General features: G+C 37.9%; 1 protein-coding gene across 5 annotated transcripts in view; it reads right to left on the reverse strand.

Annotated features, from left to right (window-relative positions):
* The window catches only part of PLEKHA7 (pleckstrin homology domain containing A7), a 98,970-nt gene extending 83,321 nt beyond the window's left edge, over window positions 1–15,649 (reverse strand). For 2 of the 5 annotated variants that reach the window (XM_017726587.1, XM_017726585.1), the window contains exon 1: window positions 15,289–15,648. In XM_017726587.1, the coding sequence (XP_017582076.1) occupies window positions 15,289–15,359 (71 nt within the window). In that variant the 5' untranslated portion in view covers window positions 15,360–15,648. Of the gene's footprint in view, window positions 1–15,288 lie in introns of all 5 variants that reach the window. The other 3 variants (XM_017726589.1, XM_017726588.1, XM_017726586.1) reach the window with 2 other exon arrangements.
* Window positions 15,650–17,868: the final 2,219 nt, after the last annotated feature.

A 17,868-nucleotide genomic window follows, 5' to 3' on the forward strand; every position in this document is an offset into this window, starting at 1 on the left:
AGGAAATCTCAAGTGTTTATCAGGGACTGATTGTCCAAGCCAATATCCCCACAGATTGGTTGGTTACCTGCAAAGGAGTGGAGGCAAAGCTGAGGGCAAGATATCTCATGTCTTTTCTAGTCTTGGGGGGGGGAAAAAAAAATAATTATAAATGCAGTTGTGGGCTTTATAAAATATAATGGGTTAGATACTGTTTAAAAAAATTCATTAAAAGCCATCACGTTCTGAATCCTGCAGATTCTTAAACATAATTCCCTACCTTGACAGGCCTATTCATTGCTCACAGCATGCATAAACAATTCTGGGGATTAGAAAACATTTTCAGTTCCCTGCTAAAAATACACAAGGGGATAAAAAGCGGAACACTTCGTGTTAATTCTTCTCCATGCTACCACGAAGTACAAACTACAGCAGTTATTTATATAACCACATAGCCATGTTTTTCTCCGACAAGCTGGCAAATGGATACACCTTGATAATCTCATAATTTGCTGTTATTTGTAGCTGTTCCTGTACTATAGCTTATCGTCAGACAATACTATTTAAAGTACATTCTGAACATCAATCAAGTAGCAAAGGATAAGAAGTGGAGTTGACTATTCTCAGGACACACATATTTTTCTACCAAAAGAGTGTCCTTGTGTGAAGAGTTAGTGTTGGATTACTGAAGATCAGGTTAGGTCACATAACAAACAAAAAACTTGACTTCTTGGCCTATATCCACCATGACATGTCCTGTCAGGAAACATAAAAAAAAAGAAACTCCTATGATGCAAGAGTATACAAATCAAGATAAAAATGCCAAATAGTGGCAAAACTAATATTTATACATGTTTCAGAGCATATGAACCAATTGGGAACGTAGATGGATTGCCCAGAAAAGAAAAATTACCTTTTCCTCTGATGTTAAGGACATTTGTTCACACCACAATGGAAAACAAAACAAACTGGACCACTAAGCATTAAGTTTTGATTATGCAAACAAATTCATACAGATTCAGAATCACAGAAGCAATCAGGTTGGAAAAGACCTCTGAGATCATCAGGTCCAACCTATGAGCCCCACCATGTCAACCAGACCACGGCACTGAGTGCCACATCCAGTCTTTCCTTAAACACCTCCAGGGATGGCGACTCCACCAACTCCTTGGGCAGCCCATTCCAATGCCCAATCACTCTTTCTGTGAAGAAATTCCTCGTTATATCCAACCTAAACCTCCCCTAGCACAACGTAAGACTGCGTCCTCTCATCTTGCCGCTGGTTGCCTGGGAAGAGACGCCGACCCCCACCAGGCTACACTCTCCTTTCAGGCAGTTGTAGAGAGTGATAAGGTCCCCCCGAGCCTCTTTTTCTCCAGGCTAAACACCCCCAACATGACTAACTGCAATATGAAGAAGAACACAAAGCAACAAAGAAAAGCACAAAGGAACAAAGCAAACACTCTGATACTACAGCATATCCTTATGAAGTATGGATTCAACCTAGACAAGTTCTTCTAGTGAAAGTTTCCAAAACAAATATTCAAGAAAGACACATGGAAAGCATCAATTCCTACAAGTTTCAGGTTCAATGGGCAGAACAAAAACGTGTTCCATAAAGTGAGAAAGAGCAACTTTTTATTGATCAGAAGGATCTTGACATGACTGAGAAGGCAGTGTTACATGGAGAATCATGATTTTGCTATTATCTCTTGAAAGTAAGTGAGATTGCAGGAAACTTGAAATTTTGGGAGGATGCATAAAATTGAGTATTTGAGGTATTAATGTCTGAACCAGTTTCACTAATATCACAAATAGTACTGACAGTGCTGCACTGAAGCCAAGTACTTCACAAATATTGCAGAAGCCTCCAAACTGTCTAGAAATAACTTTTTCACAGGAAGTGAAAGACATTAAAAGAACACAGATGGCAAGAAAGGAACAGTACATGTTAAAAAGTACATGGCTGTTAGATATAGTACATAAAAAATTTCTCATCTTAGTATTTAGCTGCCTATGTAGCTCAATGGTTTGGTTTATTATTTTTTCTAAGTCAAGGGCATCATTTTTATTGTCATCCAGAACTCATTAAGACACTCAGTGAAGTAGCAAAGGACAAAAAGTAGAGTTGACTATTCTTAGAAAATACATACATATTTTGTTACCAAAAAGAAGTATCCTTCTATGAAGAGTTAGTGTTGAATTGCTTATTACTCAAAGGGCAAGAAGTGGTAGGGAGCCAAAGCCCTTTATTTCTGCATATTGTTCCACACCATGATCAAGCAAGAGTGATGATTGCCTTTCTAAAATGCAGCATTTAACAACAGCAGGCTTATTCACACAACCTAGCAAGTTCTAGAGGCAGAATGTTCTAAATCAGCACCAAAAAAATTCTGGCATGTATACTGGTAAAAATCAACTAAATAAAAATCTGTAGCATTAATAACCTGTATTTACTTTGTTTAACCTATCATACTCCAGAAGTTAACGATTAAAACCAGTAGAGGCTTTATCACCAACACTGACTTCAGTCAAATTTCCTACAGGAACCAAACAAATCAGGAGGACTCCTGCAATTATTTACATTAATAACTTGAATCCAGACTGGGTTGATAGAGACAGTACACCACTAACGTAGTGCCTGAATAGAGATTTTTATGAAATATTAAGGTAGTCAAGCCTTATCACAAAAGCCTCAATTGATAGCAATTGCTAGTATCAATTGAAAAATTCAAACCTTTTTAACAAGTGTCAGACTCAGCTATTTGTCTTACAGCTAATCACTCACAGCTGTGCTTATTAGGAAGAAACACAGATGTGCAGGTTATTTGTGCTACAATATATCTAATCTGCTAAGATGCAGTGGATTTCACTTCAACTATGGTTAAGATCTTTGAGTGCAGCAAAGAAAAAAAAAAGATCCGAATTCAAGATGAACAATCCACAGTGTGAAAGTTTTAGAGTAATATCTTTAGAAATAACCATTAAAACAATAATGAAAATAACAAGTTTTATACGCACACACACAAACCCATTGTACTTTCCTTTTCACAGTAAGATTTGATCCTATGTTAAAGCTTAACCAGTATCACAAGTCGAGTGAGAAAGGAGTGATCTTAGCTCCTTGGAAATTTACTATAGCCTTAACTGAAGATTAAGCATCTCTGAAAGTCAAATCTAAAATAAAGAAATAAACTTTCATCCTGCCAACTACTTAATTATTACCTTAAATCACTCTCAACATTTTCCTGGCTATCTTTAGCACTCTGACTTGCATCTCCATCATATCCCATCCACATAATACATAAAAGGGAAAAGAAGAATGATTCTGTTACTGCTGTCTTTGGCTTTCCTCTGTTCTGAGAAATGGACTTCATCTATTAGCAATAACTAATTACATTTGTGCTCTACAACACTTTGATGTTGGATTCCTTATATTGTAAAATTTATCAACAAAATTATGAAGTGATGGAAGCCAGTATCAACTACCAACATGAACTCATAATATTAAACTAAAACAAGAAGAGCCAATAAGCCAATTCCAATTTTATTTGTTGAATTATAAAGCCCTCATAATTGGCAATTTCTCAAATACTGTGAATGCTTCCGTTTGTTCTATGCACAGAAGCATTTAACTTCTGCTGTATCAGAATGAAAGGCACTAGTTTTACTAGTAGAAAGGAGAAGGGACTCAGAATCACCAGCTTCCAGACACCAATAGTATTAATCATATTAATCAAGCTACTGGAATTATTTCAATCATTAGCTCACTTTCCTGAAGGATCTTAAAGAACTTCCAAAATCACAAACATCAGGGTACATGTTATAAAAGGCAAGTAATATTTTATGAGCAAAGTATGAACATTAGATTTTTAAGGGTAAAAAATTTCAGCATGTAGTATAACTTTAGGGAAAGCAAGTTCCAAGGTAAAACTATAACCACCCTTTCCAAAGTAGGAAATAGAAAAAAATGCACATTTTACATTTTGCTGTATACTTAGAAATTTTAATATTTAGAGAAGAAGTTCTTCCTTTGTTTACACCACAAAACTGTTTGCCTCAAAACCACACCAAGAGATACCAGCTGTTGCTTCTCATGGAACCATCCTTTTGTCTCTACATTCATAGCAAATCAGAGTTAAAAATCTTTTGCTCTTCACTAATCAAACAACAAAAGAAATCCTCAAGGAATTAATCTGGAGATACTCTTACAAGAGCATTCGTAGTGATTGCTCAGTGACCAAACATCCATCAGATTAGATTCCCGTGTAATTTCACGCAAGCACCAAAACACAGTGATCCAAACAGGCAGCAAACACATTTTTTGAAACAGACCTGCGGGGCACTGGTGCTTTGCAAAACACAAGTGTGTTGTATGTTACCAAGTAAGGCAAAATTATTACCATTTTCATTTAAAACCAACCAATCAACCAACAATCCATCAAAACAAACAGATTAAATCAAAGAAGGGCAGCAGAAGACGAAGTTGCATGGGAAGTATGGTGGTAGAGATAGTCAGGACACAGGGAAACAATCCTGATGTCTTCTTCAAGCACCACTTGTGTTACTGCTGCTGATCTCACTACTTTGGCAGCATTTTTCCAGAAGAGTACAAGACACCTGCTTAGGCAACCACCAAATTACCAATCACACCTGCCCAAGGTAGTAGAACTATGGGGGGGGGGGGTGAAAATGTTTAATTAGTGTCCATGCAGCGGCTTTGCAGTTGCCTGATATGAATATTGAGAAGTCACCTCTGTCCTATGGGTATCTCCTACCTCTGCTTTCTGTCCTGTCTTTATCAACAAAGAAAACTTCCTCAGCTTCTGTGTGAGAATTCTCCATAAAACCCAGCAATAAGTGCAAATGAGCACTTATGACCTAAGCCCTGCCGTGACAACTTCAAATCCAGAATAAATCAGCAGCTGAAATAAAGCCACAGACACCATTTGGAAACAAATGATGATGTTTTGAGCTCAAAAAGCTGGCCTTATTACTGAGTACCATGGTGGTTAGCATGGCTCTGACTCTGAAGCTTTGAAGATAGATATTGTGATGGGTAAGGAAGCTGACAGTAGCATAGTGGTCTAGTCAAAGCAACCCTTGCATTCAAACCAATTTCTGCAGATTCTCACAGGACAATTCATGCCACATGAGTTTATCAATTTGGTCTACAGCAGTTTTTCTTTCCACTGTCCAAAAAGGGTATCTTCCTTTGAAAGAACTAGTTCCACCATCCAAACTACACTCCTAAACTTGAGCCACAACTGCTTGCACAACACAAGGTGCCTCTGGCTGGGCTCCAGTCAAGGCTGCCAGCATTTCATCAGAGTTCTACGAAGCAAACACACATGCATGGCTTTGATGTGAGACACATGTCCCAACACTTACGGATCTCCACTTCCAAATCAGTGCACTTAACCGTGATCAGCAGATTAACAATGACCACTCTACCAAGAAAGTTCTGGCTAGTACTCAAGCAGGTCTTAATATGCTATATGTGATGCAAGGAGAAGCTGAACAAACTGTCAAGTCAAATGTGCAGCATGAGGATATTCACAACTGGAAAAACAACCAAGGAATAGGCAATAGTTTAAAAATAACACAGCAGAGAATAGATTCATGTATTGGGACACAACTACTTAACAGAACTAATTAGGCACCCAGCATTGCTTCAGAGAACTTCAGCCCAAACTCTTATTGCAGCTCCTGACCCACCCCAATACTCAAGTAAAGAATAAACGCTGCCATTGACTCTGCATCTGTAAAGCTTTCAACTTCTAAAAGTTCAGAGTCATAATATAAAAAACAGATTTTGGGAGTATGTTTGTGAACTTTTACAAACCACACTTTACCCAAGTTTAAACTGAAACTGGAAAGAGTAGAGAATATTTTAGAATACTATTTTAATATACATTAATACTGATAAAGTATACAGGAAGTTTCTTTCAAATCACTGCAGTAAGTAGAGTATGCAAACTTCGAAAGAACAGACATTCAATGCCTTCGTTATTAGGAAAATTTAGGTTTTAAAACATGTAAAATTATGACATTTAAGCAATTGAGGTTTTCAGAACAGCTTGTACTTTAAAATAAGGGGCTTATCTTCAGGAGCTGTTAGCATCTGAAATACAGCAAACCATGACCCAGCAGGGTGAGAGTGGGCAGAAAAGAATACAGAGAGAAAGCACAGTGGAGTGAAATCAAGACCCATGGTGCAAAGCAATAGAAAAGTTTACATTACCAAATCCACTGCACATTTGCCTAGTGTTTTCAGCACATTCAGGCCCAGCAGACAGTAGCAATAAATCCATAAAAGAAAAACACTTCTGCCAGGGAGCATAAAAGACTCTTAGGAGGCATTAATAGATCCATGCTGCTTGTCTTTAATTGTAACAATTCTGAATTGTGAAGTGAGATTTTAGTATAACAAGTTGACGCAGGCCACATACTAAATATTCTGCATTTTATCCATCTATGGTAACACAGGACAGGAAGAAAACAAACCTGCCTTTAAGGTTTCCACATGAATAGTCAAAATTGGAATGAAAAATTGATTCTATCTTTCCCCATCCAAAAGCTATACCAACACTTCCTACTGTTCTTCAGAGATACAGAACAGCTGAGAAAAGCTGGAGTTAAAACACCAGAAGTACCTGGTGGACACACATGAAAATCATTCTAAGTAAAACTCAGTTGATTTGCAATACAAATACATTTTTCTAATCAATACACACATGCTGACTTTTCATTAGTGGGAACAATCCACAGCAGAAAAACTCTGGTGAACAGTGTTTCTGGATCTGTGAAATCACCTCAAACCTCACCCTCCCCAACAGAAGACAAAGGCACCATTAAAAGACTCCACAATTATGGGTAATGTCCTAAGTTTGTCTTTTACTTCCCTTCTTCCCTTCAGGCAACCTTTTTTGTTTTTTAAGAGCAATGGAAAAGACCAAACAGCTGTAGGAAAATGAAGGAAAACACTCCAGCTTTTACCTGAAAGAGGACAGGAAGAGGGAATGGAAAACAGTAAAAGCCAAAAGAAGCTGGGAAAGACCAGAAAATTACATTTTTCAGAACTGTAATAAATGAATAACCAACAGTTACGAATTCTCCAAACCAGGATTTCAAATCCAGAAATCTTACCTGGTAAACAGCACACAAGCATAAAGCAAGTAATTTTTATTACATCCACTTCTGAATAGACTTAAGCAGAGGGAGTAACCTGGTAAAAAACCAGAGTGGGGACAGAGCTAATGACATGTCTTAAAGCAAGAAAGACAAGCTTGAACTTGATGCAGTTTAACAGGAGAGCCAAGAAACGGATTTTTCAAACGGATGATGCAGTTAAAGCAGTAGGTAAAATGTGGATTACTTAGACAGGAATAGGGAAGAGGAGGGGAAGTGCTACAGAGCTCCAAGAATTTTGCAGCAGCCCTGCAGACAGACAAGGCCTCTAACAGGAGGCTCTGCAAAGCCAAAGGGAAAATGGGCAGGTCTTCAACACTAATTGGGAAAGGGGCAGCAAAGTGCGGGCAGAGTTGAAATTTGAAGAGTGAAAGAACAGAGCAGAGATGCTGTCCCACTGCCGGAGAGGGCAGTAGCCACAGAGAAGAGAGAACTAATGCCAGTAATGTCACAGCAAGCAAAGCTTAAGGGTACAACACCCAAGAGTTTCCAAGGAAAGAGAATAACATGCAACAATGTCTGAAAACGACACAGGTATTAATTTCTGAGAAAGTGCTCCACAGGATCAGATTTGTCACTCGGGGCAGGTCATAGCCCAGACAGACATACCAGGGAAGCAGCATCCTCATGTAGTGCCCTGGCACACTCCCCACATGAGCTCATAATCTCAGCCATTACAGTCCTCTCCATTGTAATTGTCTGCTTCAGCAGATGATTATTCCTCACCCAAAGTCGTGAGTGAATGAAACCTCTTGCAGGAGCTGAAAACCTGATGTAAATTTTGAAAAGGCGAGCACCATCAGCATTATCTGCATTGCAGTCATCTCAGCAGCACAGAGGAATTTACACATCAACAGGACCAACCGTCTGCTTAAATAAGTGTCTTATTTAAGATGACTCTCCTCACTCAGCATGTGAGAAAAAAGAAGTCTGGTTTTTTGCAAAAAGTCTAAAAATGGAGTATATAAGCATCCATTTACTAAGCGCTCAAATTTATGCCCCTTTTCTGCAGGAAGATGTCCTCCAAATGAATTGCAGGACTCATGAAACTGGATTAGCAATGTCATAAATCACACACCTGCCAAAATAACAGCATAAAAAGTGAGACTAAATATAACTACATCTGTTTTGAATAGATACAATCTATATTTAACAATTTGTTATAACTCAAATATTAGCAGACACTTATTCAAATACCAACATAAATCACAGCATTAGTTTTAATTTTCCTATAGTTAATTGTTTTAAAAACAACTTTTAAGCTTTTGCAATGCCCTCACTTATGATTTAGTAAGTTTTGTATTTGCATAAAGAAGAAGCTTGCAAATTTATGCTTCACAAACATTCTGCCAGTGCTTCAACTATTTTCCTCTAGACCAAATTTTGTTACAAATTCCTAGCCTACATTTCTCAAATTACCAATTAAATGCTTCACAAACCAGGACCATTTCTAGGACCATCCTTTAAACTGCAGGATGTAATAAAAGCCAAAGTTTCCTTCATGTAGACTGGAAAGAACAGTATTTCTCTACAGGCTGAATTTCTAAGATTCAAACATAGTTTGATATTTATCTTCAAACCCACTGTATTAAGAGCCTAAACTCACACTGTTACAGGGCGATTCTGTGAGCTACATTTTACTGCATAACCTGGACTCTTCTGAACACTCCAAGTAAATCGCAGAAAACCGTCAGACACATCCCCGTAAGGACCTTAAAAAAGGAACCAAAAGGTATCCAAGCACCTTCACCTCCAAAAGGATCAGAGTGTAAATCCTGGGAAGCACAGTTCTAAGCGAAGATCTGTGATAATTCATTAACTTAATGCTGTAAGTAGATCAGTCAATTGTTGAGGCAGAAATGGAAACAGAAAGAAGAGCCAAACAGAATTCAGAACCATCATCATTCACAAAGTCAGCGTACGTTCATATCAAGAGAGACAAAATTTTGTTTCAGAACACACAGTCAAATTTCCACAAAACAACAGAAATAATGCATAATGTTCCAAAAATAAAGGAACAAACCACCACTTCATGCTGAAGTGCTCAGAATAGAGAGTACAAAATATTTTACGTCTGAACCTCTAGTTAGGCTAGACTTTTTCCTTTTTTCATAATGAATAATGTGTTAGAAAACAGCAGTGAAGAAAAAAGCCACACAGAACTTGCTGTAACTGGTTCTGCCACCCAAATATCAATGTCATTAGAAGAACTACAGTTACATTTCTGTGAATAAGAGCCTGAAATACCAGAAAGCACAAAGCAAACAGGAAGAAATATTAAAAGTTTCAGTCAGAATTAATTAGAAACGTAAGTAGTCCACATCAGAGGTACTGCTTTGCACCATATGCAGTTTATACTTTTACCTCCTTTTAAGGACTCTTAATAGATAACATTATCATAATGCTCACATTTTTCCTCAGAGTTTCCTCTTTCCTGACAGAATGATTTATAATGAATGGTTGCAATCAGCCACCCGTTCATCTGATTACACCCTTTCCAGCAAGTGTAACCCGAGCCACACTGGGACTGTGAACAGAGAGACCTGAGGAACCCCAAGTGACACAGATGCCTAAAGAAGGCAATACCCAGTGGAACTGAAGAGAGGTGAAACAAGCCCTGCATCACTGCCAACAGTTTCACAAGAGCTCAGTTTTTAACCTGGGGCAGCATCAGCACACACAGCTCCATAGCTGTTCCTGCAGGTCACCAAGGAGCCTCGTGCAGGATTGTGTCCATCTCCTGGTCACTCACACACCGTAGCTTTTCATTTCCAATTCATATGGGACAAAATAGGGGAGAGGAAAAAAAATGAATAAACAGAGAGAGGAAAAAAGGGGGACCGGCAGGAGAGCAAGAGGTAAGAGATCAGAAGAGCAAAGAGATTTGCCATATCAGAGGCATTTTGTAAGAGATGTGCTCCTACCAGCTCCACTTTTCCAAGGAAGCAACTGAGGAAAGTCGTGCAACACCACGAGGAACCGCAGCACCAGCCCACCCCCTGAATCAACATCCCTCACCACTTCATGCTTCTGTCTTCTGGACAGAAGCTACAGATGATGACCTTGAAACCTGCCTCATCTTTAACAGTTTTCCTATGGTTTTGTCTTCTCAAAGAGCACCTTGTACTTAAGATTTATTCCCTGCAAGCTAAACTCTTTTTTCAAGCCCAATCTTGCTTAATGAGTTACTTTTTATTATGGGAAGCTTTTTTATGCGTTGTTTGTTCTGTCAAGCCCAAATAACTGCTGACATTCTAATCATGATCATGGCCCCTTAGAAAAAAAAAAAGTCTTTTACTTAAAAGCAATCTTTTCATTTGCCTATAAAGCAATTATATATATATAATGTTTAAATCATTTTAATATAAAAATAGCCTGCCCACATTTTAAATATTGCAGAGAATAAAATACATAAAACTGTCCTTTTCAGATTTTAATCATTCCCTCTCTTACTTAAATCTAAATTTAACATATTCCTACACCACCAGCTTTCTTTAGTAGTTCTTCCCAAACCCTGAAGAAGGAGTTATCCTTCTAAAAACTAGAGACCAACCTCCCTTTCCTAACATGAAAGCTACATTTTGTTGTAGCCATATATAAAAATCAAATTCTGTGAGGAAACAGCTTCTAAGGCCCACTTGAATTTAGCGTACCATGTTCTTGCATGTATTTTGTCCATTTAGTCAAAAACTCTGCCCTCCCCTTTCTCCTCCTCTTCTCCCTACAGAGGAAAGGCAATAGCTCTGAACCAACAAAGAACATAAAATACAGGAAGTTTTGCTCAACTGATTTAGTTATTCCAAGAAAAATGCAACTGTAAATCCCCGTCATACACATGGCTGCTGCTGAATATTCAGAACAGCAGTATTAAATAGCTACCCAGGACTTTCCCTAACACTAACAAACAAGCAAATATTGTAATATAATTTTTGTTCTTCTTGATTACAATCTGCCTGGGCACATTATTTCTCAAAAGGTTTTAATTTAGGTAAACTTGTCAAATTATGCTACAAACAAAACTGAGTAAATTCGTTTCTTTAAAAGCATTCAGTGTCTTTTAACACTGCACACCATGGAAGTCATCAAGATTTATTCCTCTGTCTACAATACAGCACCTTTCTTTTTTCTTTTTTTTTTTTAATTTAAGAAATGGATTCTAGTAAAAGGCAACATTTGAAGTGGGCAGTGGCTCCCTCTTTAAAAGAAAAGCAGTGGCTTAATGCTGCAAAATCTCTTCCCTTTCCACAGATAAGCCATGCCCATTTGTTGCTTAGTTTCAGTTATAGTAGCTTACTTAGGCTACTGCTGTGACTGGACAGAATTTGCATTAACTGCATTCAGAATCAACTGCACAGGTACAATTGACTCATCTTGAATTCATAAAATTGCAAGTTTTCACTATCAACAACTGGATAGGTATGTTTTCCGCCTTTTCTTTATTAGCAGACAGAAAAGGTACAATAGCATGTGCGATTCCAAGGATGTCTTGATCTGAACAACAGACTTTTGTTGTGAACATGGTTTCCATCGACCTCACTAGAAGAAGAAATTCCAGTACTACAAAGGGATGCAGAAGGTTCTGATATTGGTTAGGACAAAGGGGAATCTTCTTATGAAGGGTATCACAGTCCACCAGCAAAACTCCAATTACATCACAAAAACACCAGTAATTGCTCCACAGCTGAGACACGGTTGGGTTTTGTATTATATCACATCTCCCTGTGAGGAAAGAGGTCTAACTCCTCCTACTCAAAACTACGTTTGAACATATATTTGTGAGGCAAACAAAAAAAAAAAACCTACTGTTTTCTAAAATGGCTGCAATCTGCTGATATCCCAGTAGAGCTGAAAGCTCTGGCTTCCCCCATAAAACATGTCTACGATACTAGACATCTTCTCTTTGCCAAAGAAATACTCACAAGACTATGCTCTTCTTGTCTAGCAGCCTAAAGCAATGAGAGATAGCAAGTGTTCTTACAATAAACAGCTCTTGCTATACCAGGGTAACTGGGAGAAAGATGCGAGTACAGCCTTTGTTCTTAATCTCTACTGATTAAGTTTATGAAAATCAAACATGGTAAGACTATTTTGAAAGACTTTTGAACAGACTTCCTTCTACACCATATGATATACAAAGAAAACCCAACATTACACCATGAAGCAGGTGAAAAAATGCGAGCTACTTGGCTGATGCCATACTAGCCAGAGGGATGGAAGGTTTACGTGGGAGCTTACTTTGGCCACCATTTAAAGTTTAACAACAAATTCTACATTTGCTGCCACCTGTCTTGAAGCAGATGAATTAGAGATGGTCATATTTTCTCCAAATATATACCAAAGCTGCAATAGAACAAATATGATAAATTACCCCAAGTGTTTTTCAATCATGTGGAGCATTTCCTACAACTAATATCAGATCTCTTGTCATGCCCTTATAAAAGGAAAAAGGAGGTATTTTTTATCACACTCAAAATAAATTATATTAATCTCTAAATTCTGTTCAAATATGGAAAGCTCCCAAGAAACACCAACTCTGCATTGCATAGGTACCAAAAATGAATTACAATATGGCTCAAAAAAAACAGAGTCCCTGAGTTGAACTCCTGATTTATGCAATGCCATAATCCACAGCCAACCAAGAGGCCATGCCACCCCGAGTGACCCAGTTTTGGAGACAGCATCTTGGTCATCTCCAAGATAAACAGTGCCCTGAGCAATCTTAGAAAACCATAAATGAACAAAACACTGACTATGCATTCCTCCAGAACAGGCTACTATCAATACTCCAGACCATATTTCCACAAAAATATTATTCCAAAACTATTTTTCTTTAATGCTTAAGAGAAAGCACAACCCATTTGTAACAGCAGGCAACTCCAATGACAACTCTGATCTGTGGAAAATTAGTTTTATCTACAAAAAAAGGACAAAAAGCTTCCTGAAGAGAGAGCTTTTCCAGAACTCTGTTCAGGACTTCTATGCTATCCTAATAGCAAGCCACAGTAGATTTAATGGCTCTGTCAATATACAAGTTCGGCATAATGTATACTATCCACAGAGATCACACACCAATCACGATCACAAACCAATTATGATAAACAGTAGTCCCACTGCCTGTTTATTTTACTGGAAAAGTTCACTAACCAGAGTATGACAACTAGAGTGCAATGGAGACTCTAATTCAGCTCTGTCTCTGTAAGGTACATTAATCCCCAAACAAAAATGGATGTACGTTACTATTCTGAAAGAAAAATTCTGCACTGAGGATGAGCTCTAAAAGGACTGCAGGAATACTAATTTTACATTTTACAGTTATCAGTGGTTGCAGACAATGTAAGAAATTTCTCTTTTTAGGTACTAAAACAGAGTTGCAAAGTCAGAATGACTTAGTCATTAAAGGAAGTTAAGTCCACCCAATTTTACATCTATAAAATAAGGAGCTTAATAAGCTCAGTTGCATATAACAGAAACTAATTATCTTATCTAAAAATTATTAAACACATACTTCACTGAAATGCTGAATAACTATTTAAAAACATGTAAGAAACAGAAAGGAGAGAATTAAAACCGAAATGCAGATAAGCAACTGGGATCCAAAAGTTCAGGAACTTTAATCTGTCTCTTTTCACAACAGAGGACTTGGAACCCACTCATGAGACCTTCGTTCTTGTCCAGAAGGTCACTGTGGAAACTTGGGAGTTGGGTTGTGGCTCTTGATGTTCTGATCTTAAGGAGCAGGAAAGCTGTGAGTTTGACTAAGCACCTAACACACAGGTAAGAAGAGAAGGTTTTCACATCAGCTGCCATTTACTGAATTTCTCTAGTCTAATTTCCAGCTTATTCGTGCCTATTATCACAAAAAATGGCCAGGAAAAAAACGAAAAGAAAAATGAGAGAAAGGTTACTAGACTTCAGCATCCTCTAAAGTCAGGCCAAAGGACAACCAGCCATGAGGAGTCACTGTGGTTGACCTCTCAAGAGCTAACTCTGGGTTCAATAAAACCTTACTGGTACCCTTGAGCAGACAGTTCTACAGAGATACAAATATGTAAATTTTTTTCAAGAAACACACAAAAAAGTGTTTAAATGAACATTGTACAGAATCACTCTTGTTTCTACTCACAAGTGACCATCACAGTAGCCTGCTGAAACTAACCCATACCACTCTCTATGCTGTAGTTTATGGAGACTGCCAGATTCATTCTCCAGATCTGAGTATGTTAATAATTAACTTACTCTCTTATCCTTCTTTTCATATGTCTTACTGAAAGATGAGTAATAGCACAAAACTCCTAACTCCCATTTTCCCCTCCCTCTGTTATTGTTGCAGGGACTTCAGATTTAGACAATTAACAGAGATTACATTCCTGTATTAAGGTGTGCCAGAAACCTGAGTTCTTTCAGCCACAGAAGTACTGTAACACATTCCCTCTAATTATTATGCAATATTACAGTCTTCTACAGCAGGAAGAGTAATTTCATGGTTAGAATCCAGCCCATTCACTAGAAAACTGTTATACAGCACTTTCAGAAGGAAGGATTATTAATAAAACAGGACTGTTGAGTCAAAGAGATAAAATAAGAAGCTCGTACAATTTAGCTTTACCACAACACTGGTATTTATCACCTTTTCACACATGCACATTTTGTGTGAATTGTCTTAGAAGCAAAATGTCAGTAAGTACTTTGGTTTGTTTACCTAACGTAATTATACATGAAAAGACTTTAAATCATTAATGTTTTAGAAATCTGTGTAATTTCCTTTTCTCAACACTGTAGATATCTGGTTCCCAATAAATGACAGCAGTATCTGAATACATAACTCACTTTAAAAAATCTCCAAGGTTACAACTTCATTTTTCCAGTTAGAAAAACTCTGAAAATATTTAGTACATTTAGAAATAAAAAATATTTGCTTTAAATAAACATGAACTTAACTATAAGGTCAGGCACATAGCATTCTAAAATTACATTTATGGTTTTCAGCTTCTTAACTCTCCAATTTCATAATTCTTTTCCGAGAACAAAGCAAAGGGAAAAAAGATCAGTTAACACAATAATCATGCTACAGATCTATATGCAACTGCATTAGAAGGTAAAACTTAAAACATGATATACCTGCATGACACCTGGTAGAATGGATATCCTGGTAGAGGAAGAGAGTTTGAAAATCCAGACTGGCTCGACATTGCCTTCAGGTGTTGTATCCACTTAAATCTCTTCTATATTCCATATGTTAATTCCTGACTAAAAAAATATGTACGTACGTATCCATCTGTACCTTTGCTCAGAGCTAACTAAAAAGAAACCAAGTGCACATTCGAAGGTCTCGAGGATTCTGCCTGCGTTTCAAACTGCTTCCTCAGTAGTGAAATTCCTAAAAGCCAACACCCTCATGACATCACATACTACAAAATCATAAACACACAATTGTCTCAGAGAGGCAAGGACAGCCCGTCGGTTTTGACTCGACAGAGAGCCCTGCACCGCATTCTTCTTGCAAACACAGTGCCTTTCAGGCAGAGACCTGCTGCCTGGAACAGCAGCCCTGCTCTGGCAGGCAGCCAGCAACCAGCACAACTTATTGCCAATGCCGCAAATCCCTCCGATCGGCTAATGAAGAGCCACACTGCAGGTGAAGCATCGTTTCAGCCGTTCACAAGAATTTCCTTCCGAATGCACAAGATCCATGACCTTGAACTCTGTGACAAAAACGTCATCTAAACATTTCAGTTAACTGCACACTGCATACTATTGTTTTGTAAGATCAGATTGCATTGCACACCACGGTAGCATGAAAAATCATAGTGAGCTTCCCCAGCTAAAGAAGAATCCTCTAATGCTACACCCCCAACTATGGGAAAAGCAGGAGGGAAGGATAGGAGATGGAATCTTAAACCACATCATTTAAGCTACTGAATATAAAAATAAAATTATGTGCATGCCTTCCTGCAGTATTTGACTACTGCTTAAATCAAAGAAATATCAAAAGCAAGATTTCTTTTGATATACATACAATGGTAAGTTACATTAAAGTTATTTGGGCATGCCTTCCTCAGGAGAGAAAAAGACTACTCGAAAGCAGGAAGACGTGAATAGTCACAGTATTGCCCAGTGGCATGACTAATGTCAAATAGACTTAAATGATTATCTACCTACACTACTCTTAAGGAAGTTGTACAGTGCCCTCACACATGGATTTCCTTAATTTAAGCAAAATTTTAAATAAAAGATTTTTAAATTATTTCATTACCTATGGTAACTGCACTGGAAGACATTAAAATGTTGAGTTTAATACCTCTACCCCATGGCATACTATTTACTCTCATATTTTAATTCTGTCTCTCAGTTCTGGAAAAAGAATAATCGGTTTTACCTGGTTTATCCAAAGTTTATGATCAACATCTCCATCATAAGAAAAATGGTACAAAACTTTGTCACTATCCTAGGTACCTTTTAAAGTCTGACTTAAAAGACATAGGTCACTGCATAGGGCTCCAATACCTGAAGTCCCATAAAAATGCCAGGATAACAAAGAGAGTACCAAAAAAGAGTCTACCCAGAAAAGTAATTTTTTTTTTATTTGCTCAACTGATACGTCCAGAAAAACAAAGAAGCTTCTGGGTACGTCATTTTGCATAAACTTTTATCTCTCTCCTGCCTGCAAAGAAAGAGCATGAAAAGGCAGTTCAAGCACAAATAATGTTGTGGTATCAGCTGAATTTTTAAAAACAGACTTGAAAAATCATCATCTCTCTCATGTCTAGTACAGAGCACTCACTCTGAAACTCACCACTCTCAAAAACCACTTGGGGAACACCAAAAAAACTTGCATGCATGTGATAGGAAGAGAAAACTGCTAAACCTGTCCGAGTCCCCTTTGCCTGATCAGGGATGTTAGGATAAGTACTGCTAACTTTCATCCCCACGGCCACAGCTGCAGAGGGACGTGCCACTCATTGCTCTGCACTGCTGTGGTTGGCCCTGAGGAGTTACCTTGTGTGCACACCCCTGAAACACTTGCACTTTTATTCTGTATGTTCACTCATCTTTTATTTGGTGTGTTCTCGATGCTGATAATGACAGCATTAGCGCATTTATGCACTAACTCTCATCTCAGAATAACTCTTCCTAGTCCCAGCTGGGATTTAGGATGTTTCCATTGGATTTGCCAGCTGAAGAAGAATGTTAGTGTCAAGTTGGCAGATTACAGACTTATAAATTAGGAGTCTTAGAGGTTGCCAGTGGCTTGCCATGACATTGTGCAAAAATCACATAGTCCCTTAATGCCTAGCTTATCCACATAATAAGGAAAATACTGCCTGACAGCAAAGGAATGATGTGACGTTAATTTTTTTTTTTGTAATTAAGTATTGAAATCCTCTGATTAAAGATTTATGAAGGGATAAAACAGCTGTAGCATTTGAGGGAAAAGATGTGTGGGAATATTCAGAACAGACCTTTCTTTCTTGTCTCCTGCTCCTAGCTCTAACACAACAGAAGCATTATTGCTCTGAAATTTCAATTTAAATACAAAAGCCATTTAAATTTTAAAATATGGTGGAAAGTGCAGTTTTTAAATGGGTGGACTGCATTCCACAGCATTTAAAGATGGGGATAAGTGAGATGACAATAGGCAGACAAAAACTATTTAGGATGATCTTCACAGAAGCAGAATCCTTCACTGGTAGGCACCAC

Source organism: Corvus brachyrhynchos, unplaced genomic scaffold (genome assembly GCF_000691975.1).
Source record: "Corvus brachyrhynchos isolate BGI_N302 unplaced genomic scaffold, ASM69197v1 scaffold62, whole genome shotgun sequence".
In the NCBI taxonomy this organism is placed as follows: domain Eukaryota; kingdom Metazoa; phylum Chordata; class Aves; order Passeriformes; family Corvidae; genus Corvus; species Corvus brachyrhynchos.